The 24,931-nt window shown below is 61.6% G+C and overlaps 1 protein-coding gene across 10 annotated transcripts in view; it reads left to right on the top strand.

Moving 5' to 3' along the window:
- UBA7 (ubiquitin like modifier activating enzyme 7) overlaps positions 1-18,577 on the top strand; it is a 49,529-nt gene extending 30,952 nt beyond the window's left edge. For all 10 annotated transcript variants that reach the window (XM_039547689.1, XM_039547692.1, XM_039547690.1 and 7 more), the window contains 8 exons: positions 5,293-5,367; positions 7,972-8,161; positions 8,966-9,075; positions 9,621-9,713; positions 10,133-10,327; positions 16,709-16,810; positions 17,343-17,443; positions 18,261-18,577. In XM_039547689.1, coding sequence (XP_039403623.1) covers positions 5,293-5,367; positions 7,972-8,161; positions 8,966-9,075; positions 9,621-9,713; positions 10,133-10,327; positions 16,709-16,810; positions 17,343-17,443; positions 18,261-18,396 — 1,002 coding nt within the window. In that variant the 3' untranslated portion in view covers positions 18,397-18,577. The remainder of the gene's footprint in view (positions 1-5,292; positions 5,368-7,971; positions 8,162-8,965; positions 9,076-9,620; positions 9,714-10,132; positions 10,328-16,708; positions 16,811-17,342; positions 17,444-18,260) is intronic.
- Positions 18,578-24,931: the final 6,354 nt, after the last annotated feature.

The raw sequence follows: 24,931 nt of genomic DNA, 5'->3' as shown, positions 1-24,931 counted from the left end.
TGGTGAGCTTCACCAGGAGGATCCCCTGCTGGGCTGGGGAGTCATGGTGCCCTCGGTATTCGCTGCGCTCCTCCCCACCCTTCCCCTAGGCATAGGCAGGAGGGGTCTCAGGAAGCCCTCAGCAGCTGGCTGACCACTCCCAGCTGGGACAGACACTGGTGCCTGCGCTGCATCTGCCAGGCTGCTTCCCTCAGAGACAGGAATCAGTTCATTCGAGCAATCTCCCTCCTCCAGCTGGGCAATGAGCTGGTCTTTGGTGAGCCTCCCAGTGCACAGCCCCCTCTGCTTGCACAGCACCACCAGATCGCTCTTAAGGCGCTTGGTATACATCTTCCTGATGGCCACTCACAGGCCTGGGTGCATAATAGAGGCCCAACTTCAATGTATACCCCAAATTAAGAAAAACAGTAAAAGAACTAAAAAAGAGCCACCATGGCTTAACAACCATGTAAAAGAAGCAGTGAGAGATAAAAAGACTTCCTTTAAAAAGTGGAAGTCAAATCCCAGTGAGGCAAATAGAAAGGAGCACAAACACTGCCAACTTAAGTGCAAGAGTGTAATAAGAAAAGCCAAAGAGGAGTTTGAAGAACGGCTAGCCAAAAACTCCAAAGGTAATAACAAAATGTTTTTTAAGTACATCAGAAGCAGGAAGCCTGCTAAACAACCAGTGGGGCCCCTTGACGATTGAAATACAAAAGGAGCGCTTAAAGATGATAAAGTCATTGCGGAGAAACTAAATGGATTCTTTGCTTCAGTCTTCACGGCTGAGGATGTTAGGGAGATTCCCAAACCTGAGCTGGCTTTTGTAGGTGACAAATCTGAGGAACTGTCACAGATTGAAGTGTCACTAGAGGAGGTTTTGGAATTAATTGATAAACTCAACATTAACAAGTCACCGGGACCAGATGGCATTCACCCAAGAGTTCTGAAAGAACTCAAATATGAAGTTATGAACTATTAACCAAGGTTTGTAACCTGTCCTTTAAATCGGCTTCGGTACCCAATGACTGGAAGTTAGCTAATGTAACGCCAATATTTAAAAAGGGCTCTAGGGGTGATCCTGGCAATTACAGACCGGTAAGTCTAACGTCGGTACCGGGCAAATTAGTTGAAACAATAGTAAAGAATAAAATTGTCAGACACATAGAAAAACATAAACTCTTGAGCAATAGTCAACATGGTTTCTGTAAAGGGAAATCGTGTCTTACTAATCTATTAGAGTTCTTTGAAGGGGTCAACAAACATGTGGACAAGGGGATCCGTGGACATAGTGTACTTAGATTTCCAGAAAGCCTTTGACAAGGTCCTCACCAAAGGCTCTTACGTAAATTAAGCTGTCATGGGATAAAAGGAAAGGTCCTTTCATGGATTGAGAACTGGTTAAAGGACAGGGAACAAAGGGTAGGAATTAATGGTAAATTCTCAGAATGGAGAGGGGTAACTAGTGGTGTTCCCCAAGGGTCAGTCCTAGGACCAATCCTATTCAATTTATTCATAAATGATCTGGAGAAAGGGGTAAACAGTGAGGTGGCAAAGTTTGCAGATGACACTAAACTACTCAAGATAGTTAAGACCAAAGCAGATTGTGAAGAACTTCAAAAGATCTCACAAAACTAAGTGATTGGGCAACAAAATGGCAAATGAAATTTAATGTGGATAAATGTAAAGTAATGCACATTGGAAAAAATAACCCCAACTATACATACAACATGATGGGGGCTAATTTAGCTACAACGAGTCAGGAAAAAGATCTTGGAGTTATCATGGATAGTTCTCTGAAGATGTCACGCAGTGTGCAGAGGCGGTCAAAAAGCAAACAGGATGTTAGGAATCATTAAAAGGGGATAGAGAATAAGACTGAGAATATATTATTGCCCTTATATAAATCCATGGTACGCCCACATCTCGAATACTGTGTACAGATGTGGTCTCCTCACCTCAAAAAGATATTCTAGCACTAGAAAAGGTTCAGAAAAGAGCAACTAAAATGATTAGGGGTTTAGAGAGGGTCCCATATGAGGAAAGATTAAAGAGGCTAGGACTCTTCAGTTTGGAAAAGAGGAGACTAAGGGGGGACATGATAGAGGTATATAAAATCATGAGTGATGTTGAGAAGGTGGATAAGGAAAAGTTATTTACTTATTCCCATAATACAAGAACTAGGGGTCACCAAATGAAATTAATAGGCAGCAGGTTTAAAACAAATAAAAGGAAGTTCTTCTTCATGCAGCGCACAGTCAACTTGTGGAACTCCTTACCTGAGGAGGTTGTGAAGGGTAGGACTATAACAATGTTTAAAAGGGGACTGGATAAATTCATGGTGGCTAAGTCCATAAATGGCTATTAGCCAGGATGGGTAAGAATGGTGTCCCTAGCCTCTGTTCGTCAGAGGATGGAGATGGATGGCAGGAGAGAGATCACTTGATCATTGCCTGTTAGGTTCACTCCCTCAGGGGCACCTGGCATTGGCCACTGTCGGTAGACAGATACTGGGCTAGATGGACCTTTGGTCTGACCCGGTACAGCCTTTCTTATGTTCTTATGCTCACTGCTCCCCACAGTTTCCAGGAAGAACCCCTAGTGTGCCAGCCCTTCTCGAGGTCACCACCTCTCTGCCAGGGTCAAGCGGCAGACTCCTCTGCCCCTGAGACTGCTCGCTGCAATCCCCGGGGAACCCTGCTACGGCAAAAGTCCTTCTCTCTCCCAGGGTCAAGCGGCAAGCTCCTCCGCCCCTGAGACTGCTCGCTGCAGTCCTCAGGGGGACCCCATTACTCCAACAGTCCTTCTCACTGGTCACCCACTCCCAGAGGTTAATTGCCCCCTGAAACCATCCCTCTCTGAGTCTTCAGCACGCCTGGTCCTCATTATCCCTCCTTTGTTTTACTGCTCCCCTGTCACTTACTGCAAGAAGTGCCATTTACAGGGTGCAGTAGATCCCACCACTACCACAAGTTGTCACGGAGTCCCTGGGCGATGCTCTGGAACTGCTCCCCACAAAGTCAGCCAGGACTTTGGGGAGCCTCCTCTCCCTTGGAGCAGACTGTCTTCAGGGCAAGAAGCTCACACGTCTTCACCTCCTGGGTCTCTCCTTGGAGCATTCAGCATCTGCCCCTCCATGTGCTTCCCATGGTGAGTCTGCCCAAGCGGGGTCCTGGGGAAGCCAGAGGGTCCTGCACCCCCACTTCGCAGTCAGACGTGACTCTTAGCCAGCCAGTAAAACAGAGGTTTATTTAGATGACAGGAACACGGTCCAAAACAGGTCTTGCTGGTACATACAACAGGACCCCCTTTAGTTAGGTCCATCTGGGGCTCCCAGGGAGGCCACAGCCCCATTGGGAAGCCCAAGCCCCGTCGGGGCACCCCTCTCAATTTCCCAGCCAGCTCCAAAACGAAAAAACCCTCCAGCCTCTCACTCAGCCTCCCCCCAGCTCCTCCTCCAGCCTTTGTCCAGTTTCCCCTGACAGAGGTGTCACCTGGCCTCCAACCCCCTCCGGGTTCTCAGGTTACATGCTCAGGTATGCTCCCTTCCCCAAGGCAGGCCGTCCCAGCACAACTTCCCTGCAACCTTCCCAGGTCAATACTCCCCACTCACCATTCACATAACACAGCAAGACCATTCCCACTTCGTCACACCTTGTTCTGACTGGAAAATCACAGTAGCAAGATGGAATTTGGAGCCACATGGGCAAGTCATATGTCCAGGCATGACTCAGTTCTTTACAGGCCCATGCCATTGTTCACATGTTAGTTTGAACGTTCCCAGGAAAGCTCAGATGTGGATTAGCATCTCCGAAAGTCCATGGTCACTTAAGTGTTTCTTGATTGGGCACTTACTGAGGGTACGTCCATACTACCCACCCGGGTCGGCGGGTAGCGACCGACTTCTCGGAGTTCGATATATCGCATCTCATCTAGACGCGATATATCGAACTCCGAACGCGCTCCCATCAACTCCGGAACTCCACCACCGCGAACGGCGGTGGCGGAGTTGACGGGGGAGCCGCAGACTTCGATCCCGCGCCGTCAGGACGGGTAAGTAGTTCTAACTAAGGTAGTTCGAGTTCAGCTACGCTGTTTGCGTAGCTGAACTTGCGTACCTTAGTTCGAAACCCCCCCCCCCCCCCCAGTGTAGACCAGGCCTGAGACTAGTCCTTTCTCAAGAAGCTGACCACATGATTCACTGAGGCTACTTAGGATCAAAACACATTGATATACAAGTACATAACCAATATTCATAACTTCAACTACAAAAATGATACACACATACAGACAGCATAATCATAACCAGCAAATCATAACCTTTCCATAGACACCTTACTGAACCTCCTTTGTACAAGTTTTGGTGCAACCATAGGACCTTGTTGCAGCAATGATCTATACGGTCACAGTTCATGTCAATAATGTCACACCCCCTGGCTCAGTGCCACAGGCTCCCATCTCCCCTGGCTCAGTACCTTGGGCTTCGATCCTCCCTGCTCAGTGCCCCAGGCCCCGATCCCTCAGGCTCTGATACCCACGGCTCATTGCCTCAGGGTCCCATCCCAGCTCAGTACTCTGGGGTCCCATCCCCCCAGCTTAGTGCCTCGGGCTCCCATCCCCCGGCACAATGCCCCTGGCTCCGATCCCCCCTGGCTCTGTACCTCGGACTCCGATCCCCCCAGCTCAGTACTCCGGGCTCCCACCCCCCCGGCTCAGTGTCCCGGGCTCCCATCCCCCCGGCTAAAGTGTCCCAGGCTCCCATCCCCCCGGTTCAGTGCCCCCGGATCCCATCCCCATGGCTCTGTGCCCTGGGCTCCCATCCCCTCAGATCAATGCCCCTGGCTCCGATCCCCCCGGCTCAGTGCCCTGGGTCTCCGATCCCTCTTGTTGTGTACCCCAGGCACCAATCCCCACCCCCCAGTAGCCCTCGGCTTGGTATCCCAGGCTCCAATCCCTCTGGGCTCCAATCACTCCAAGGGCCTCCAGGCTCAGTACACCGGGCTCTGCCCCCTGTACTTCACATGGATCTGGTCCCCACCTGAACTCCTGGGCTCTCATTCCCCCCAGACCTCTATCAATCCACCTCTTGACGCCCTCCTAACCCTTTGGCCCTTGCCTCCTGGCCCCCCCAAACTCCCAGTGAACCCTCCAGCGGGGCCCCCTGAGCCCACAAGTCCCTGCTGCATTTCCCACAATGGAGCTTCGGCCCCCTGGTTCGTGTGACCTGCCCTGGAGCTGCATATAGGGAGGGGAACCTCCATTGGCTGGGCCCCTCCCTGCCTTGGCCTGACTCCTGGCTTCCCCTGTCCCCAGGAGACCAGTCCCGGGGTCCCCTTCTGGGCAGGACCCAAGAGATGCCCCCGGCCCCTGGAGTTTGACTGCGACAATGTAAGTGGGGAGCCGGTGAGGGTGCCTGTGGGTCGGGGGTGTGGCTATGGGGGCGGGGCCAGTAGTGGAGCCAGGATCCATGCTGCGGGGAGCACTGTGCTGGGGCTAGTGGATGAGGCGTGGCCCCTGTTGGGGTGGTGCCTGTGTTAGAATTCGGGTTATGGTGACCAAGGCCCATGGGGTGGGACCCATGCTAGGGGCAGGGCTCATGTTGGGGGTGAGACTGTGAGGGGCAGGATCTGTGCTTGGGGCAGAGGCTGGGGAGCCTGGGAGCAGGTGAGTGCATGTGATCGGGTGATGGCACCAGGAGTGGGCAAGGGCACCAGGCATGGGCGGTTGGATGTGAGTGATGGTGCAGGATATAGGTGGGTGGGTGGATGATGGCGCAGGGCGATGGTGGGTGGGCGATGGTGCTGGGCATGGGCGGGTGACAGTTCAGGGTATGGGTGGGTGGGCGAGGGCACTGGGCATTGGTAGGTGGGTGGGCACGGATGATGGTAAAGGGAATGGGGGTGGGTGAGGGCGCTGGGCATGGGACAGTACAGGGTACAGGCCGTGGGTGGGCGATGGGTGCAGTGTGTGTGTGGGTGACGGTGCAGGGTACAGGCAGGTAGGTGGATGATGGCGCAGGGTGATGGTGGGTGGGGTGGGTGATGGTGCAGGGTACAGGCGGGTGGGTGTATGATGACGCAGGGCGATGGTGCTGGGCACATGTGACAGTGCAGAGTGCGGGTGGGTGGACAAGGGCACCAGGCGTGGGCGTGTGATGGTGTCATGAAGTGTAGTGGAGTAAGGGCCCTGCACCTCCCACTTCCTGCAATTCACTGTGACTCAGCCAGCCAGTAAAACAGAAGGTTTATTAGAGGACAGGAACACAGTCTAAAACAGAGCTTGTAGGTACAGAAAACAGGACCCCTCAGTCAGGTCCATCCTGGGAGGTGGGGAGCCCAGATCCAGGTTCTGGGCTTCCCCCATCTCCCCAGCCAGCTCCAAACTGAACCTCCCTCCAGCAGTCTCACCCAGCCACACCCTCAGCTCCTCCTCTAGCCTCTGTCCAGTTTCCCTGGCAGAAGGTGTCACCTGGCCCCAACCCCATCCTGGGCTCAGGTTACGAAGGGCAGCCGCTGACCCTGAAGTATCATCCCTCAGCGAAGTCAGACCCTTATTTCCCATCACCATCTAGTATTGGTGCAGTACCTCAGGGAAACGGAGGCATGCCCCATGTTAGCAGAAGACAGTAAACTAGTAAAACCCCCATGCAACATTACCAGGTTAATACTCCGTACTCTATCCCAGATGATGCAGGGTACGGGCGGCTGGATGATGGCCAGGGCAATGGTGCTGGGTATAGGTGGGTAACGGTGCAGGGTACAGACAGGAGGGTGGATGATGGCACAGGGTGATGATGCTGGGCGTGGGTGACAGTGCAGGGCACAGGCAGGTGGGTGGGCACGGGCACCAGGCAGGTGATGGTGCAGGGTAGGGGTGAGTGGGTGATGGTGCCGGGTGTGGGCAGGTGGGCATGCATGACAGTGCAGAGTAAAGGCGGGTGGGCAGACAAAAGCGACAGGTGATGGTGGGGGGTGAGGGCATTGGGCATGGGTGCGTGACAGTGCAGGGTACGGGCGGGTGGGTGATGGGCAGGTGGGCACAGGTGATGGTAAGGGTGGGTGGGCACAGGTGACAGTAAAGGGTACAGGCGGTAGGTGGGCGAGTGTGCCGGGTGTGTGTGGGTGATGGTGCAAGGTACCGGCAGTCGGGTGGGCAAGGGCGCTGGGTGTGGGCGAGTGACTGTGCAGGGTACAGGAGGGCGGGTGGATGATGGCACAGGGTGATGGTGGGTGGGGCAGGTGATGGAGCAAGGTACAGGCAGGCGGGTTCATGATGGTGCTGGGCATGGGTAATGGTGCAGGGTACAGGCAGGCGCGTACACAGTACAGACAGATGTGTGGATGACGGCACAGGGCAATGATGAGCAAGAGCACCGGGCGTGGGATGGTGCAGGGTAAAAGTAGGTGTGTGGATGATGGAACAGGGCAATGGTGGGTGGGGCAGGGTACAGATGGGCGACCGTATGATGGTGCTGGACCTGGGTGCAGAGTACACACAGGCAGGTGGGCAAGGGTGCTGGGCATGGTCTGGTGATGGTGCAGGGTATGGGTGGGTGCATGGGTGAGGATTCCGGGTGTGGCAGGTTACAGTGCAGGGTAGAAGCGGGTGGGTGCAGGGACAGACGGGTGTGTGGATGATGTCACAGGGCAATGGCGCCAGGTATGGGCGGGTGACGGTGCAGGGTACAGGTTGGTGGGTGAATGATGGTGCAGGGCAATGGTGGGTGGGGTGGGTGACGGTACAGAGCACAGGTCAGCAGGTGGGCAAGGGCACTGGACATGGGTGGGTGATGGTTCATGGTATGGATGGGCAAGGGCACTGGGCAATTATTTTGGGCGTGGGCGGTTGACGGTGCAAGGTATAGGTGGGCGGGAGAGGTGGGAGATGGAGGGGTGGAGCAGGGAGAGTAGGGGGAGGGGTCGGACAGGGAGGGGTGGGACAGGGGGAGCAGGGACTGCCCCTCCCCCCTGCTGAGCCAGACTGTATTCACAGAGCACCCACATGGAGTATATCATGGCAGCTGCCAGCCTCTTTGCCCAGACGCACAGGCTGCAGGTGCCCCGGGACCGGGCAGCTGCCAGGGAGACACTACGGGCCATGGCCATGCCTCCCTTCCAGCTGGAGGTGGCGGTGCGGATCCCTGTCACGGAGGAGGAAATGGAGGAGGTGCCTGCCGGGGTCGGTAAGGGCCATGGTTGGGCCGCAGTGCCAGGGGCTGTGCAGTGGGGGAGGGAAGTAGGCGCCGGCCGGGGCAGGGAGCTCAGCCTGGTGCCAGTCGGGTGGGAGGGGCTCTGCCTGGTGCCGGCGAGCAGGGAGCTCTGCTTGACGCCGGGGGGGAGGGGCTCTGCTCTGTCCTGTGGGAGTTGGTGGCCAGGCACCCCAGGGCCCAGCGCAGAGCAGCCCATCGCCCTCTGCAGACACCTGCAGGCTCACTGGCCTGGCTTGGGCCCTTCTGGAGTTGACATTTCCCTCGCAGGCGCCCATCAGCCTGCATCTCCATTTGTACCTGCTGCCCAGGGCGGATGGGTGCCCCCCACCTGGGCCAGAGGAATCCTGTCCTAGCCTGGCTCCCCGGGGAAAGGGGTGCCCTGACTTCACCACCGCCCTCGCTGGGGCTCAGAGGGCCTTGGCACAGGCAGGACTTGAGCCTGGCCCATTCCTTGCCTGAGGCTCGGCTGCAGGTCCCATGCTGCCCCTGGGCCCCTCTGAGGTGTGTACTGGCTCCACTCCCCAATGGGCACCTCACAGGCCCTGCTCCTGCTCTGCTGGCCTGGCAGTGCTCCTGGCACCATCCCAGAACAGCTCGGGCCAGTGCCTGCTGGGGACATTGCTGTCTGTGGCTTCACCCTGGGACAGTGCTCAGCACCAGTCTCTCTGCCAGAGCTGCCCCGCCCTGCTGCTGGCTCGGGGGTTTCCTGAGTACCACAGATGGGCCCAAGGAACCCGCCCCCTGCTGCAGCCCCACTGTTCTCTGTGTCCTCTGCAGACGAGGAGCAGCTGGCAGCGCTGAGGCAGGAGCTGGCAGAGCGCAGACAGGCGCTGCTGGAGGTGGGGTGTGGCAGCACCCACCTCATGGAGCCTATTCATTTTGAGAAGGTAGTGGGGGCTCTGCCGGCCGGGGTCACTCTCCCCCAGGTGCTGGTGGGCAGGTGGTGGCATTGTGAGCCACCATTGTGGCTGGGGTGGGTGGCTGGCCTGATTGGCATCGCCCAGGGGCTGGGGCTGCAGGAGATTCCAACGTGCCCGGGGGCAGCATGAGGGGCTAGGGTGGAGCACACGGCCCCACCAGCTGGCTGGCCTTTGCCCTGTGGGTGCTGTCTGGGCAGGGACTGTCTATTACTGCCACATGAGGTCGGGCAGGAGCCAGTGAAGCCATGCAGGGTCAGGCAGAGGCTGGCATGGCCACGTGGGGTCAGGCAGCAGTTGGGCAGGGGCTATTGAAGCCACGTGGGTCAAACAGGGGCTGGCATGGCCACATGGGGTCAGGCAGGGGCCACAGGTCAGGAAGTGGCCAGAGTTGCCAGGCAGCTGGCTGTCCGAGTCACTCAGAACAGGGGTTCGTGTCAGAGACGTGCTGGGCACCCACGTGCCCTCCCATCTCCCCCAGTTCTCATCACGCTTCTCTCGCACTGGCCTTGCAGGACGACGACAGCAATGGCCACGTGGATTTCATCATGGCTGCGTCGAACCTGCGGGCTGCGAACTACGGCATCGCCCCTGCTGACTGGCACAAGGTGCGGGGGGACAGTCCCCCCAGGGAGAGAGGTGGGGTGGGGGCAGGGCCATGCGCCTCCCAGGGACAGACATGGGGCGGGGGTGGGGCGATGGCCTCCCTGGGGACAGATGAAGGGTGGGGCTGGGGCCATGCGCCTCCCAGGGACAGACGCAGGGCAATGGGCCCCCCTGGACACAGATGTGTGGCAGGAGTGGGACGACAGCCCCCCTGGGCACAGATGTGGGATGGGGGTGGGATGACAGCCCCCCTGCACACAGATGTGGGATGGGGGTGGGACTATGGGCCCCCCGGGGACAGACATAGTGTGGGGGCGGGGGTGGAGGTGGGGTGAAGGCCTCCCCAGGATAGCTGCGAGGTTTGGGGCCCTGCGCCCTCCCCTGACAGCCACTGCTGACATAGTTTCCTGTTGCCTGGCAGAGCAAGCGGGTGGCGGGCAGGATCGTGCCCGCCATTGCCACCACGACGGCAGCAGTGGCCGGATTGGCATGCCTAGAGCTCTACAAGCTGGTGTGGGGTCACCAGGACCTCGGCTCCTACTGCAACAGTTTCCTGCAGCTTGCGGAGCCGCTGCTCACCCGCTTCCATCCCCTGTCGCCCCTAGCCACTTACAAGGTGAGACCCCATGCCCGGCCTTGCCAATGACCTCCCCCACACCTGGGCAGGGGCTGAGTGGCAGGGAGGGGGGGGATAGACCCTCCTCAAGGGCAGCAAACTCAGTGGCTGGGGGGATGCTGGACCCTGGTGCCCGCATCCTGGCAGTGAGGGCTGGCCCAATGCCCCAGTGCAGCACTAGGGGCCGCTGTGCTGCAGGGAGCAGGGTGGGAGTCTCCCTGGCAGTCCGGACTGGCACCTATGCCCCAGTACAGCACAAGGGGCACTGTGCTGCAGAGACTCATACAGTCTCCCCTGGCAGTTGCGGCTGGCCCGATGCCCCAGCGTGGCCCTATGGGGACTGTGCCCAGGGCTGGTGCAACCCATTAGGCGACCTAGGCCTAGGCGGTCGCCTACGGCACTAGCATTTGGGGGGCGGCATTTTGGGTTCTTCGTTGGTGACTGTGGCGGCCGAAGATCGTTGGTGACTGTGGCGGCTGGATCTTCGGCCGCCCCGGTCGTTGTCGGCATTTAAACGGACGGAGCTGGGGCAATGGGGCGTGGGGAGGGCCACCTGCAGCTAGTAAAGGGGGGGAGCCGGCACACAGGGGAATTGCTCCCCGCCCCAGCTCACCTCTGCTCCGCCTCCATCCCTGAGCACGCCGCCCCGCTCTGCTTCTCTCCCTCCCAGGCTTGCGGCGCCAAACAGCTGATTGGCGCCGCAAGCTTGGGAGGTGGGAGAAGTGGAGCGGCGACGCCATGCTCGGGAAGGAGGCGGAGCAGAGGTGAGCTGGGGAGGGGAGCTGTCGCACGGCTCCCGGGCTGGGGGGAGCTGCCGCAGGGGGAAGGTGGGCGCCACAGGGCGGAGGTGGGGAGCTGCTGCGGGGGAGGGGGTGCCTCAGGACGGGGTGGGGTGGGGAGCTTCTGTGGGGCGCCTTAGGGTGGAGGGGGGGTGGAGAGCTGCCACAAGTCTCGGGGGGGTGGGCGCAAGGTGGAAGTTTCGCCTAGGGCGCGAAACATCCTTGCACCCACCCTGACTGTGCCCTGGAAGTACAGTGTGGGAATGGTCCCAGCCTGTGGCCGTGGGGAGGTTGGCACAGGGAAGGTGCGCCCAGGGTCCTGGCTCACTGTTACACTCACATCTCCTGTATGCTATCGGGTCTGGGGTGGCTGCCTGGCTGCTCCGCGTTCCTCACCAGCACAGGCTGCATCTCAGTGGTGGTGGAGGGAAGCATGGCTCTGGGCAAGGGGCTGCAGCTGTAGCTAGGGATCCCCCACTCTGGGTGGTGCTGGAGCAAGGGGAGCCACAGCCGGGGCATTGCAGGGGCGCCGTGCACGTGAGTGAGCCTGGCCTATGCTGTGCCCTCTGCTTGGGCACAGGGCACAGCATGTGTGGGGGGCCGAGATCCTGTGTGCACAGTGGGGAGCTGTCCAGCCCCTGACGCCTGGACCATGCTGGGTAGCTGCCCTTCTCTCTACCACATGGAGCTACCCCGTCCTGCCCCTGGCCAGGCCTTGTTGCACGAGATCACTGTAGGGCAGCAGGGGGAGCAGACAGAGCTGTGGGGCATCGGGGGGCGCAGGCAGAGCTGTGGGAATTAGTTGGGGGCTGTAGGGCAGCAGGGAGCAGGCAGAGTTGTGGGGCACTGGGGGTCTGTGGGGCAGCGGAGGGAGCAGGATGAGTGGTGGGGAACAGTTGGGAGGCTGTAGGGCATTAGGGGGAAGGCAGAGCTGTGGGGCAGTGGGGGGGCTGTAGGGCAGAGGGAGAGCAGGTAGAGCTGTAGGGGACTATGGGAGGCTCTGGGGCAGTGGGGGGAGCAGGCAGACCTGTGGGACTGTGTGGGGCTGTAGTGCAAAGGTGGGACAGGCAGAGTTGTGACGATCAGTGGGGGGCTTTAGGGTAGTGTTGGGAGCATCAGATATGTGGGGCAGCGGGGTCTATAGGGAAGCAGTGGGTACAGGCAGAGATATCGGGCAGTGGGGGCTGTAGGGCAGACGGGGGAGCAGGCTGAACTTTGGGGATCAGTGCCCATACAGGGTGCTGTATGGCAGCGGGGAACAGGCTGATCAGTGGGGCAGCGGGGTTTTGTAGTCCAGAGGGGGGAGCATCAGAGCTCGGTGGCAATGAAGGGCTGTGGAGTAGCGTTGGGAACAGGCAGAACTGTGGAGATCAGTGTGGAGTTGTAGGGCAGACAGGGGAGCAGGCTGAGCTGTGGGGCAGCAGGGGCTATAGGGCAGAGGGGGGAGCAAGCTGAGGTTTGGGGATCAGCGGGGGGCTGTGTGGCAGCGTGGGGAGGAGACAGCTGTGGGGATCAGTCAGGGGCTGTAGGGCAGTGAGGGGAGCAGGTAGAGCTGTGGGAATCAGTGGGGGGCTTTGGGGCAGTGGGGGGAGCATCAGATATGTGGGGCAGCGGGTCTATAGGGAAGCAGTAGGAGCAGGCAGAGATATGGGGCAGTGGGGGGCTGTATGGCAGAGGGGGGAGCAGACAGAGCTGTGGAGATCAGCGGGGGGCTGTGTGGGGAGCAGACAGAGCTGTGGAGCAGCAAGGGGCTGTAGGGCAGAAAGAGGAGCAGGAAGAGCTGTGGGGATCAGTGGAGGTGCTGTGGGGCAGTGGGGGGAGCAGGCTGAGCTGTGGGACAGTGGGGGCTGTAGGGCATCGGGTGGAGCAGGCAGAGCAGTGGGCTGTGGGGAAGTGTGGGGAGCAAGCAGAGCTGTGGGTCACTGGGGGGCTCTGAGGCAGTGGGGGGAGCAGGCAGAGCTGTGGGACAGCAAGGGGTTGTAGGGCAGTGGGGGGGCAGGAAGAGCTGAGGGGATCAGTGGAGGGGCTGTGGGGCAGTGCAGGGAGCAGGTAGAGTTGTGGGGCAGTGGGGGGAGCAGGCTTAGCTGTGGGGCAGTGGTGGGCTGTAGGGCAGTGTGGGGGAGCAGGCAGAGCTGTAGGGCAGTGGGAGGCTGTAAGGCAGGAGGTGGAGCAGATGGAGCTGTGGGGCAGCGGGTGAAGCAGACAGCTGTAGGGAGCAGTGGGGGGCTGTAGGGCAGCGGGGGGAGCAGGCAGAGCTGTGGGGCAGTGGGGGGATAGGCAAAGCAAGGGGATCAGTGGGGGTCTGTAGGTCAGTGGGGAGAACAGGCAGAGCTGTTGGGCAGTGGGGCAGTTGGGGGAGCAGGCAGAACTGTGGGGCAGCGGGGGGCTGTAGGGCAGCAGGGGATGCAGCAGAGGTGTGGGGAGCAATGGGGCAGCAGGGGCCTGTGTGCAGAGCACGGGACCTGTTACTATGGGGTTGGGGGCAGGAGCCATCTGTCTGTGGGGCATGGTGGGGAGAGGCCATCTGTGGAGCCAGGGGGACAGGGGCCATCCCATCCCAAGTTTGGGTGCTCAGCATGGAGCCCCTGCCCATCTCTAGCTGTCCCCCTGCCAGCGCCACCCAGCATCTGCTCCCATCCCGGCTGTGTGCCAATGCCTGGCTTCTCCCCGGCCTGGGACGGGTACCCTCCCAGCTCTTCGCCCCACCAGCCTGTGATGGACACCCTCCACATTCTTCTTCCCCATCTGGGACGGGCACCCCCGCTCTGCTCCCCTCTGCAGGCCTGACACTCCGCTTGAGCAGCAGATGGGGAGCGGGGGGAGGGGAAGGCAGGGCCCTAAATTGGGACCATGTGTCAGGGGGAGGAGGCAAGTTTCCTGCTGCACAGGAAGCGCGGATGAAGCCAGGCTGCCTGTGGGGGCGGGGGAAGGGGAGCCAGGCTGGCTGGGGCGACGGGGAAGAGGAGGCACCAGGCATGTGTCTCTCAATGTATCTCCACTAACGCAGCTAGCTCAGCTCCCGGCCTGCACTTGCCCTCCTGCAGCCCTCCCCTAGCAGTGCACCCCACAGCCCTTACCCCCCACCCCCCACAAGGAGCAGGGCATCCCACAGCCTGGCCAGGACCCTGGCAACACAACAGCAACACCGCAGCTCCTGGGCCTGGGGTGCAATGGGGTTGTGGGCTGGTCCCAGCGTGGGCAAAGAGAGCACCCCCTACAGGGGCAAGGGGGCTGGCCCTGTGGGCCAGGGAGAACCCCCTTCCCCACACCCTGCTGCAGAGCACCCCGTCCATGCTGGCCCAGTCCCTGACATTCACCCCCTGCTGAGCGCTCCAAGCTGCAGCCCAAGGCGGTCCAGAGCCCCTCTTAAGGCCTGGACGCCTTGGGGGAGCCCTTCCCTGGCTGGGAGACCAGTGGGGCCATGGCTCCAGCACACAGGGGCTGGCAGGAGAGCAGGCCAAGGGCAGCAGGGGCAGAGGCTGGCTTCCAGCTCTGGCTCAATGTGCGGAGGAGCGGAGACGTCCGGGTCAGCGCCCTGCTGCCCTTCGGAGCAGGAAGGGGGGCGCAGGCTGGCAAGAGTAGAACAGTCTCCTGCCAGCCCCCGTGGGAGCATCAGCCCCTTTCCCAGAGGGGACCTGAGGTGCTGGGAGCAGATGGGCTGCTCCAGGTTCATCCAACGGGGCAGCATCAGGCAGGACTTGAACCCAGGAGTTCTGGGCCCAGGCCTGTGCTCTGAGCTCCTGGGGCACAGCTGGCATCTCCCAGGCTGGGCTGAGGGGATGTGGGGCAGTGCCCACATAGGCAGGGCCCCCAGCTCCGTGTGGGGGCCAGAGGAGGAGCTGTGCCATGGCAGGCACAGTGTTAACTCTGCCAGGCTCTCAGGCTGCAGGTGGCGAAGGGGATGGGCGGGGGGAGCAGCCAGGTGCTAATGCCTTGTCCCACCCAGGTGAGAAGGGGTGGAGTCCCGCTGCCCCATGGAGCCACCGCAGCACTTGGCAAGAGCAAATGGTCAGGGCCAGCTGCAGCAAATGGTCAGGCTGTTCTGCTCCCAGCACACCCACCCCAGCCCCAGCTGCCCAGCCAGGGGCCATGCTCAGCTCTGCCAGGCTTGCTGCAAGGGTTTTCTCAGGTCCTGCAGCCTCTGCGCCTCAGTTTCCTTACCATGAGCTCACTGCCTGAAGGGCAGCAGAGTGGCCAGGAGCAGGGCGCTGGGACTTGGCACAGTGGGGCCCTGCTGGAAGGCTGAGCAGAGAGCCCAGCAGGGGAGGGGCAGAGGTCTGGCTTGCCCTGGGGCTGGCGCTGAGCAGCATGGGCACTAGGCCTGGGAGCGAAGCTGTGAGGCTGGGGGAAGTGCTGTGGGCTGGCCGGTTGTGGTGCAGGAGGTGGCTGGGGTGACCATGCTGCCCCCTAGATCTCTGCAGCCCAGGGTGGGACCAGCTGGGGCGATGCTGGCCCTGGGTTGGGGGGATGAGCCATGCCAGGGCCGAGCCAGTGAACTCCTGCCCCCACCCCCCAGGCACTCCACATATCTCCCTTTTGATGACCTTGTGTGCCATGTGTGCTCTCCTCACATCCGGGCTGCCCAGAAAGGCCTGGCTTGTTGGCAGTCAAAGCTGCCCCCAGCCCCAGCTGACTGGGTCCTGTGCAGGGCAGAGATCCGCAGGGCTTGGCAGAAGAAATGACTGATTGTGTGTGTGCGGGGGGAGCACTGCCTCAATGGGGCTTTGTGCAGGGCTGCCCAGCCCAGCCTCTCCAGAGCTCAGCAGCCCAGACCCCCCTGGCGCTGGCAGCGCTGGCGGCACAGACGGCAGCAGGGGCCGCCAGTCCCCCACCTTGGCAATGCTCACAGGGGAGGTGGGTTGTCCTCTGTGGCAGCCCGGCCAGCCAGGGGCTCCAGTGCCTCCCCCTCCAGTGTCTCCACTCCCACCCCCAGGCCGTATGTCCTGCCCTGACCTCTGCATCCTGCCCGTCCCCATGTGAGGGGGTGGAAGGGCTGGGCATGGCCCCCATGCCCTAACACTGCTTCCCCTCGGATGCAGGGTCCTATTTGCACTCGCCCTCACCAGCCAGAGGCCAGGACTGGGACAGGCATTGGGGAAGTGGGCTGGGTGCTGGATTGGCCAGGGAGGCTCTGGGCCCCACTGTCAGGATGTGGATTTTCTAATTCACGTTCTGGGGTGATTTTGATTATTCTGAAAAGGAGGGAATTTCAAAAGAGACCGGCCAGACAACCCACCCCCCTGGGTGCCCCTCATCTCCGACCCGCAGCCCCTGCTGGCCCAGCCCTAGGCTCCCCCCACAGCTCTGGCAATGCCCCCCGACCCACAGCCCCTGCTAGCCCAGCCCTGAGCTCCTGCCAGCTCTGGCAGTGCCCCTCACGACCCGCAGCCCTGTATTAATGGGCAGAGCAGGGAGAGACCCGTGTGTCATTGTTGAGGGGCAGTGCCAGTGTACATGGCCATGCACAGAGCTGGTACTCAGGGGGAGGGGTGGAAAAGAAGATGGGGAGATCTGGCTCCCTGGCCCTGTGGTGGCTACAGAGAGGTGGGGGAGGGAGGTGCCACCACATGCTGACATCAGCCTGCCCTTGTGTCCCTATCAGTATGGCCAGAAGACATGGAGCTGCTGGCATCGGGTCGAGGTGCCCGGGATTGGTGCCCACGGGGAGGAGCTGACCCTGCAGGAGCTCCTGGACCAGCTGCAGGTGACCCTCCCCTCCTCCCCCTCACCACAGCCTGGGCTGGGTGGGGCTGTGGGAACAGGCCTGTGTCCCCCCAGATCCTGCTGACCCCCCCCTTTCCCTCTGGGACCTGAGCCCTGTCCCCGCTGCCTAAAGGCAGTGGCTGGGCCTTGGGCAGTCTGCCCCCACCCCGGGCAGGCACTCACCTCCCCCGCAGCTCTCACCCACCCTTTAGCCAGGTCTCTCTGGGGTGGCCACTGCAGACATGGCTGCTTGGGAAGGTCTTGGCTGGCCCACTTTCTCCAGACAGCCCGCTGCGTGCTGGCCTAGTCCAGGCACATCCAGTCTGGGACTTGTGCTGTGGGGAGCCACTGATGCTACCCAATGGCTGGGGAAACAGCCTCATCTGGGGCTTGGGAGAGACCTGGTGGTGGGGGTGGGGAGACCCCCCACTTACACCTTTTTTCCTATTCCACAAAATCCTATGGGAAGCCAGCGCCCAGTGCTGGGCCTGGCACTGACCTGCTCCATTCCTGTCGCCCCTCCTGCCTTACAGGGGGTGCATGGCCTGCCAGTGCGCACAGTGCTGTGTGGGGTGACCATTCTCTATGCCAGCTTCTGGGCCAAGCAGAAACGTGAGGCACAGCTCGCCCGCAGGTAAGCATTGTCCTGGGCATCTGGGCTGGCAGCCGGCTCCCCTCTGGCCCTGGGCTGGCTCTGCAGGGGACTGATGGGCCTCCCATGAGCCCCCATCCCCAGTGGGGTCCTGGGGTCCAGCACCAGTTCCCCCCGCTACCAGCTCCTGCATAACCCACTGCCCCTCCCCTGCCAGTCGCCAGGACTCCAGCTCCCCCTGCCCCTCCCCCCATCCAGGGCTCCAGCTCTCCCCCCTACTGCCCCTCCCCCACTCACCAGGACTCCAGCTCCCCCCTCCTCCGACAGCTGCATCACTGGCTCCCAGCCAGTCTGACCACTGGGTAAACATCCTGCTTCCTGCATCGGGACCCCCGCCTGGCCCCTGGCTGGCTGTGCTCAGCAGGGAGGCTCCGAGGGCCAGGTGGCATTGCCCTCAGGCCTAGCCATGGGAGCTCCTCCAGCCAAAGACCCCTGCCAGCGCCCTGGGCTCGGTGAGGAGCAGGACTGGGGCCAGGCTCAGCACGGGGTGGATGGGGCTAGGGGAGCCTGGCGAGGGGCAGGGACCGACCCCCGCAGGCCTGGCATGGGGAGTCACTCAGAGGTTGGGCTGCTGCCCTGGGCAGGCCAGCTGGACACCCACACAAAGGGGCTCTTCAAACCTGGCTTTGGGTGCTTGGACCCCAGCCCCCTCCCCAGCCAGGGCTGTGCCCAGTGGCACTGCCAAGTCTCCACTGATGCAGGGTCACCAGGGGTTTGACTGGCACAGCCTCTGGGCACATACACCGGGCCTGGCTCCTGCTGGATGTCCCATGGCTTATTCATCCTTTCCCTTCCCTAGACTGACGCAGCTGGTGGGCGGCCCCCCTGGAGCAGCCTGGCCGCCCCCCCGGATCCTGGTGCTGGACCTGGTCTGTGAGGACCAACAGGACGACGACGTCTTACCGCCCGTGCATGTTTGGCTGCCCTGTGGCTGAGTGAAGCCTGCTGCCAGGTGCCTCCCTGGGCACAGACAGGCAGCAAGGGTTCGGCTGTACGCTATAGGGCCCCTGAGATACTCAGCGGGACGCTGGCCTTGCAGTGGAGAGCCCAGGATGTAGACGGGCGCCCTAGGAGTGAGGCCTGCCCCCGCCCCCCCCTACAGCTAATAAACTCCTGCCCCTGTCAGTAGGACCAGAGGACTGCTCATTCTGGGGGGGGGTTGGGCAGTACCTCCATCCGTTAACTCACCTGCTGCAATTCTCCTGCTGAAATAGGGAGAGGCATAACAGGTTCAATAGCCCCACTCCCTGGGCAGCCTCTGGGACAGCGAGGGGCCTGGCTGGAGGTGTTTCAAGGACCCCCTAGTCTCAGGACAGTCTGGCACCAGCACCAACTCTGTGCCATAGATCGGGGCCCAGCCTGGTGCCACCTCAACCATGGGAGCTGGGCATGGCAGCCTCAGGTGGGCAGGGGCAGGACAGGTTGGCACCCCCGCACCGGCGGCTCCCTGGCAGCTGGCGAGGGAAAAGGGGGGAAAAAATCAGCATTTAAATGGGTGTGCCCTGTGCATACAGCATGATTGTGCAGCACGCAGTGCATGCATGTGCACTGTGGGGGAGTACGTGTGCGTGCATTGATCATTCTGTGTGTGTGGGTGCGTGCACTGCGTTTGCACCATCTAGGTGAGCCAGGCTCCCTCCCCTGCTCCAGTGCAGGCTGCAGCCACCCAGGTGAAGCTGGCACAAAATCCCTGGTGAGGACAAGAGCACACTGGGCCAGTGACGGTCTCCGGCCGTGCCCAGTGCTGCCCCCTCTCCCCCAAGCGATGGGCTCTGGTCGCACATTCCATACAAAAGCTGTTTGTTTATTTACATAGCTGGGTAAAAATGCAGAGCTGGGACAGGAATGTGCTGAGGGCAGGGCTAAATGTAGCCGATGATATCGTTGCAGATGATTGGCTGCCGGCTGCGGCTGTTCAGGAGGGCAGCGAAGCGGGTGCAGTCCATGGTGAGCTTGGCAATGTCGCCATGTGACTGGTGGAAGAGGGGTCCCTGCACCCGCCCACCAAGGTGCTTGGGGCCAGGCTGGGGGGCAGTTGGGCCCTTGGGGCGCGCCAGGCTGGCCAGCTTGCGCCGCACATTGCCCGAGAGGTTGAGCAAGAAGCTGTGGGGCTTGGCCAGCCGGCGGGGCAGTGTACTCTCCTCAGGCAGGTCCATCCAGTTCTCCACCAGGTCAGCAAAGCAGTTATCACCCAGCACGAGCGGCTGCCGGTTGCGGCTCTGTGAGAGCAGTGCCACAGTCCAGTCCTGCGTCTCCGTCGGCTCCAGCACCCGCCACTGCTCCAGGCAGGCATCTGAGGTGGACTTGGGCCGGACCCGCCAGCCAGGGACCTGGCTAGGGCTGCTGCGGAGGAAGCCCCCTGTGGAGAGCCTGTGTGCCCACTGGCAGGAGGGCGGGGGGTTCCTGCGCAGCACTGGTCCCTCCTCCCGCCACGTGCCCCCTGACACCTCCGAGTAGCCCGAGTCGAACTCCAGGCTCCTCTCGCTAGCAGGTGGCGCGCACTCCTCCTCCTCCGCCAGCTCCAGGCAGCAGGCAGAGTCTGCCTCTGAGACAGCCGATGCCCGGTTCTCTGCAGGCCTCTCCCAGCAGGGCCCGGGGAGAGCTGGCGCCGGCTTGGGGAGGCCCAGCTGTGGAGCTGGGCCTGGCACCCGCTTCAGCTCATGCAGAGTCCGCATCATGCCCTGCATCTGGTCCCGCAGCGTGTCCCCCGCTGCCCGCAGGCACAACTGTGGGGAGAGGAACATGGTGACGTCATCGCTGCCCTCCCACACAGCATGGCCGGCCCATCCCCCTAACAGCCCTGTCCACCCAACAGCCCTGTCCGCATCACCCATCTCAACACCTCCAACAGTCCCATCCCCCCAACAGCCCTTTCACCCATCATCCGTCCTGACACCTCCAACAACCCCGTCTCCCCAGGAGCCTTGTCTCCCGTCACCCAACAGCCCAGTCCCCCACGTCCATCAGCCCTGTCACCGTCCCAACAGCCCCATCTCCCTAACAGCCCCATCACTCATCCCAACACCTCCAACAGTCCCATCCCCTGCCTCCATCAACCCCGTCCAGACACCTCCAACAGCCCCATCAATGTCCCAACACCCCTGTCACCCATCACCCGTCCCGACACCTTCAACAGCCCCATGCACCACATCCATTAGCCCCGGCCCCATCTCAAGAACCCTGTCTTCCCAACAGCCCTATTACCCATCACTCATCCCAACAGCTCCATCAGCCCCGTCACCCATCCCAACACCTCCATCAACGTTCCAACAGCCCCACCCCCCCAGCCATCCCGACACCTCCATCAGTCCCATCCCCCTAACAGCTCCATCCCTCATCTCCAACAGCCCTGTCCTCCCAACAGCCCTGCCACCCATCACGTTCTGACACCTCCAACAGCCCCATCCCCCACCTCCATCAGCCCCGTCCCCACACCAACTGCCCCGTCCCCTGTCCTGACAGCCCCGTCCCCCACCTCCATCAGCCCCATCAATGTCCCAACAGCCCTGTCACCCATCACCAATCCCAACACCTCCCAACAGCCCTGTCCCCCATCCCGACAGCCCCATCCCCCACCTCCATCAGCCCTGTCTCCCATCACCTCTCCCAACACCTCCAATTGCCTCGTCCCCCGCCTCCAACAACCCTATCACCGGGCCTGACACCTCCAACAGCCCCATCCCCCGCCTCCTGCAGCGACGTCCCCAATCACCTGTCCCAACAGCCCCGTCCCCTGCCTCCATCAGCTCCTTGACCATCCCAACACCTCCAACAGCCCTGTCCCCTCAAAAAGCCCCATTACCATCCCCTGCCTCAAACAGCCCCATCACTGTCTCCCCCATCCCAACACGTGTCACCCTGTCCGCGGTCCTGGTCCTCTCCAATGCTCTCCCAGCACCGGCCCAATGGCAACAAGCCCCGCAGGAGCCAGGATGGGATGGACATTCAGGGATTATCAGCTGGGCACAAGGGCAGGGCCCAGCCCCACGGGCCAGGTCGTTCCATGGCAGCAACCCTGTCCCCAGTGACCGGCTATGGAACACCAGAGTGCCCACCCCATCCACCACATGCCACCCCACATACCCCTGCCCTGTCCCCACGCCCACCATCCACCTCCCTACCCCATACTCATGCCCCCATCCACCCTTTACCACCCCACACCCCCATCCACCCCATCCTGTCCCCTTCCCCCATTCACCTTTCGCCCAATCCCCTCGTCCCCCATGCCCCCATCCAACCCAAGCCCGGTCCACACACTCCCCATCCACCCCATGCCCCCATCCATCCCTCACCCCATCCCCATCCCCCCATCCACCCTCTGCTCCCCATCCATCCCCGCTCCATCTCCACACACCCCCATTGACCCTGCCACCCCATGCCCCCCATCCACACGCCCCTATACACCCCCTGCCACCCCACACCCTCCATCCACACACACCCATCCACCCCCCCGTACTGTCCCCACATACCCCATATGCAACCACAACCTCATATACACCATGCCCCACATCCCCTTCCTGTATACACCCTCTCCATGTCCTTCCCCCATACACCCTCTGGCCTTTCTCCACACCTCCCATAAACACCCCACCACCACCTACATACCGTCCCCCACACCCTCCCCCCTCCCCCCCCCCTCCCCCAGAAACACCCTACCTCCACACAAATGCTATCCCCCACCACCCGTGCTCACCAAGCACCGACTGCAAGGAGCCCCGCTCTGATCCCCATGTCACTCAGCCCCCAGGGGAGCCCTCAGACGACTTACCAGGCTCTGGGCTCCTGGGCAGCAAGCCCAGCTGGGCCCAGGGCCCCCAGAGCTGGGGCTGAGTCCTTGTCCTCTCTCTGGGTAGCTACAGGAGCTGCCCTGGGAGATGCGGGGGTCCGGCTAGGCACTCAAGCAGTGGTCTCTGTGGTTGCAGCAGTGTCTGCCCAGGTTAGGTGTGGAGCTGCAAGGGGGAGCCGCACACGCAGGGCCCTGCTGCCCGGACGTGCACCCAGCCCCAGGGCACCACTTTCCTGCTGCTCCTGCACCGAGTGGGCCCATCCCTTCCGCGTGCTGCGGCATGTCGGGGTGAGCAAGCAGCCGCCCCGCCGCATCGGCAGCTGCAGCTCCAGCTCCAGCCCCAGCCCAGCCGCTGGGACATGACAAATAGAGACGGCAGCTGGAGTTACACAAGCTGGGCCTGGGCAGAGATGCTGGGTGCCCAGGAGAGCCCAGCGCTGGGGGACAGAGGGAAGGGGCACCACATGGGCCTGGCCCGGAGTGGTGTGGAAGGACCCTGGCTCCCACCGACCCCTGGGAATTCCTCAGGGCAGGCATGTACCACTGGCGAAGGGCCATGAGCCAGGGCCTGGGCAGCCGCGGGCCACACTCCACCGGGACGTGCCAACAGCACGGGGCGACATGCGCTCTGGGGCCCATCGGAGCTGTCCCACACAGCCAAGGCAGGCATCAGGACTGGGGAGGAGGGAGCTGAACTGCTCACCAGGGCCAGGCACACATGGGGCACCAGCCACGCCAACAGGCACGCTCTGATGAGACCTGCTCAGGTCCCCTTGTCAGTACCAACCGCTGCAGTCACACCCAGACGGCTGGGCAAACATCGGGGCTGGGGTTGCCCCACGGACACACACAAGTGTGCCAGAGCTGGGAACTGAACCCACGAGTCTGGACTCCCTGGCCTGGCTCTAACCACTGGCCCCCACTCCCGCCCACAACAGGGAAGCAAACCCTGGAGTCCTGACTCCCAGCCCCACCAGGTACACAGAGTAGTGCACTGTGTGGCAGGTGACCAGCAGGGACATGTCGGGGCTGGAGTGCCAGGAGCCTTGCCAAGGGGAGGCCATGGGAGCAGAAGCATTTGGGGCCTTAACAAGGCGAACCCAGCCTGAGAGGCTCCCTAGTGCTGCCAGCTCTGTGCTTTGGGGTGGGGCTTCTCCTGCTTCCAGCCACCCCCACATCCCACCCTGCCTGCCAGCCACCACGCCTCCCCCTCCGCGCCCCGACTGAGGGCGTTGCTGCACTTCCTGCAGGGAAACTCTGGCAATTCCAGGATTTTGCAGCCCGGCCACTCTGCCTGCTGCAGCCCCAAGCCCTGGAAACCTCCTGCACTACTGCACCACGAGGGGCTGCTCACCCAGTCGCCCCACGGCTCCACCCTTGTGTCCCCGACTGTGAGCGACAGCACCACGGCTCAGGCTCAGTCCCTTTGTCCTAGAAATGAGTCGGTGACTCCCACTTGCTGGCTGAGGGCAGCTGAGCTGCAAGGCATGGGGTGTGCAGACTGCCCTGGGTCCTGGGGGGCTGGATGGACCCAGGGCATGTCCAGCTCCAGGATCCCTGCAGGCAGTGCCGGGTCCTTTCTCATTTGCTCCCAGCTCTTCTGAGTCACACCAGCTAAGGCCCCGGCCAAGCGCAGCCCTGCAGGGGGTAGCTTGGGCAGCTGGTCCTGGCAGCCTGGCATCCAACATGCCATGGAAACCATCTATCATCTGGCTCCGTCAAAGCTCCAACCTGAACTGGGGCATTGAGGGTATCAGGGCCACATGCTCCCCAGGGGCCAGGGAAATTGCCCTGCCAAGTGTGCAGACCCACACGGGCCGAGACAGCAGGACTAGTGCCAGGGGCCCACGCCCATAGCAGAGGCCATGGCCAGGGCTCCAGAACAGCCACAGGATCTGCCTGTTCAGCCCTAGCCCTAGCCCCAGCCCTAGCCCAGGGCAGTCCCTACAGGAGGGAGACATGGGCCCAAGTGACAGGGCCCAACAGCACCTCTGCCACTGCCAGTCAGGGCTGAACTGAGGCCAGCTTGGGCGGATTGGCTCCCCCAGCTCTGATGTCACTTTCCCCTTGGGCGGACTGGCTCCCCCAGCTCTAATGTCACCATCCCCTTGGGCGGAATGGCTCCTCCAGCTCTGATGTCACTATCCCCTCAGGTGGATTGGCTCCCCCAGCTCTGACATCACTATCCTGTCACCCAGCAACCAGTTGTTCGGCAATCAGCACTTTCTTGACATCAGATGTAAACCAACAAAAATGGCTTCCTGTGTCAGCCGCCTGTGAGAGGAGGAATCCTGCTGCTCCTCCCCTGCCTGCAGGGACCACCCAACCCTGGACACAAAACACACGTGCCTGCTGCCCTGCGCGGGTAAAAGTGCATGTGGGTGCCCGGAGATGTGTGTGTGCGTGTGTGCACAACCCTTTCCAGGGACCCTGCCCTGCACCAGCACTGCCCACCCACCCTGGGGCCAAAAACCAGATTTTCAGAAGAGCACTGGCTGAGACCAGCAGCGGGCAGTGCCCAGGCCACATGGGATCAGGCCCCTGAGGCCACCGGGGGAGAGGAGGGGGCCTGTACCCGGGTCACACAGGAGATCAGGTCCCTGAGGCAGGCGGGGGATGGGGGGGAATCAGGCCCCTGTGGCTTCTCATGTCAGTCCCCAAGTCCCTGGTCACGTTTTGAAGTT

Source organism: Mauremys reevesii, linkage group 7 (assembly GCF_016161935.1).
Source record: "Mauremys reevesii isolate NIE-2019 linkage group 7, ASM1616193v1, whole genome shotgun sequence".
NCBI classification, from domain to species: Eukaryota; Metazoa; Chordata; order Testudines; family Geoemydidae; genus Mauremys; species Mauremys reevesii.
This window is presented reverse-complemented; position numbering and strand designations above follow the sequence as displayed.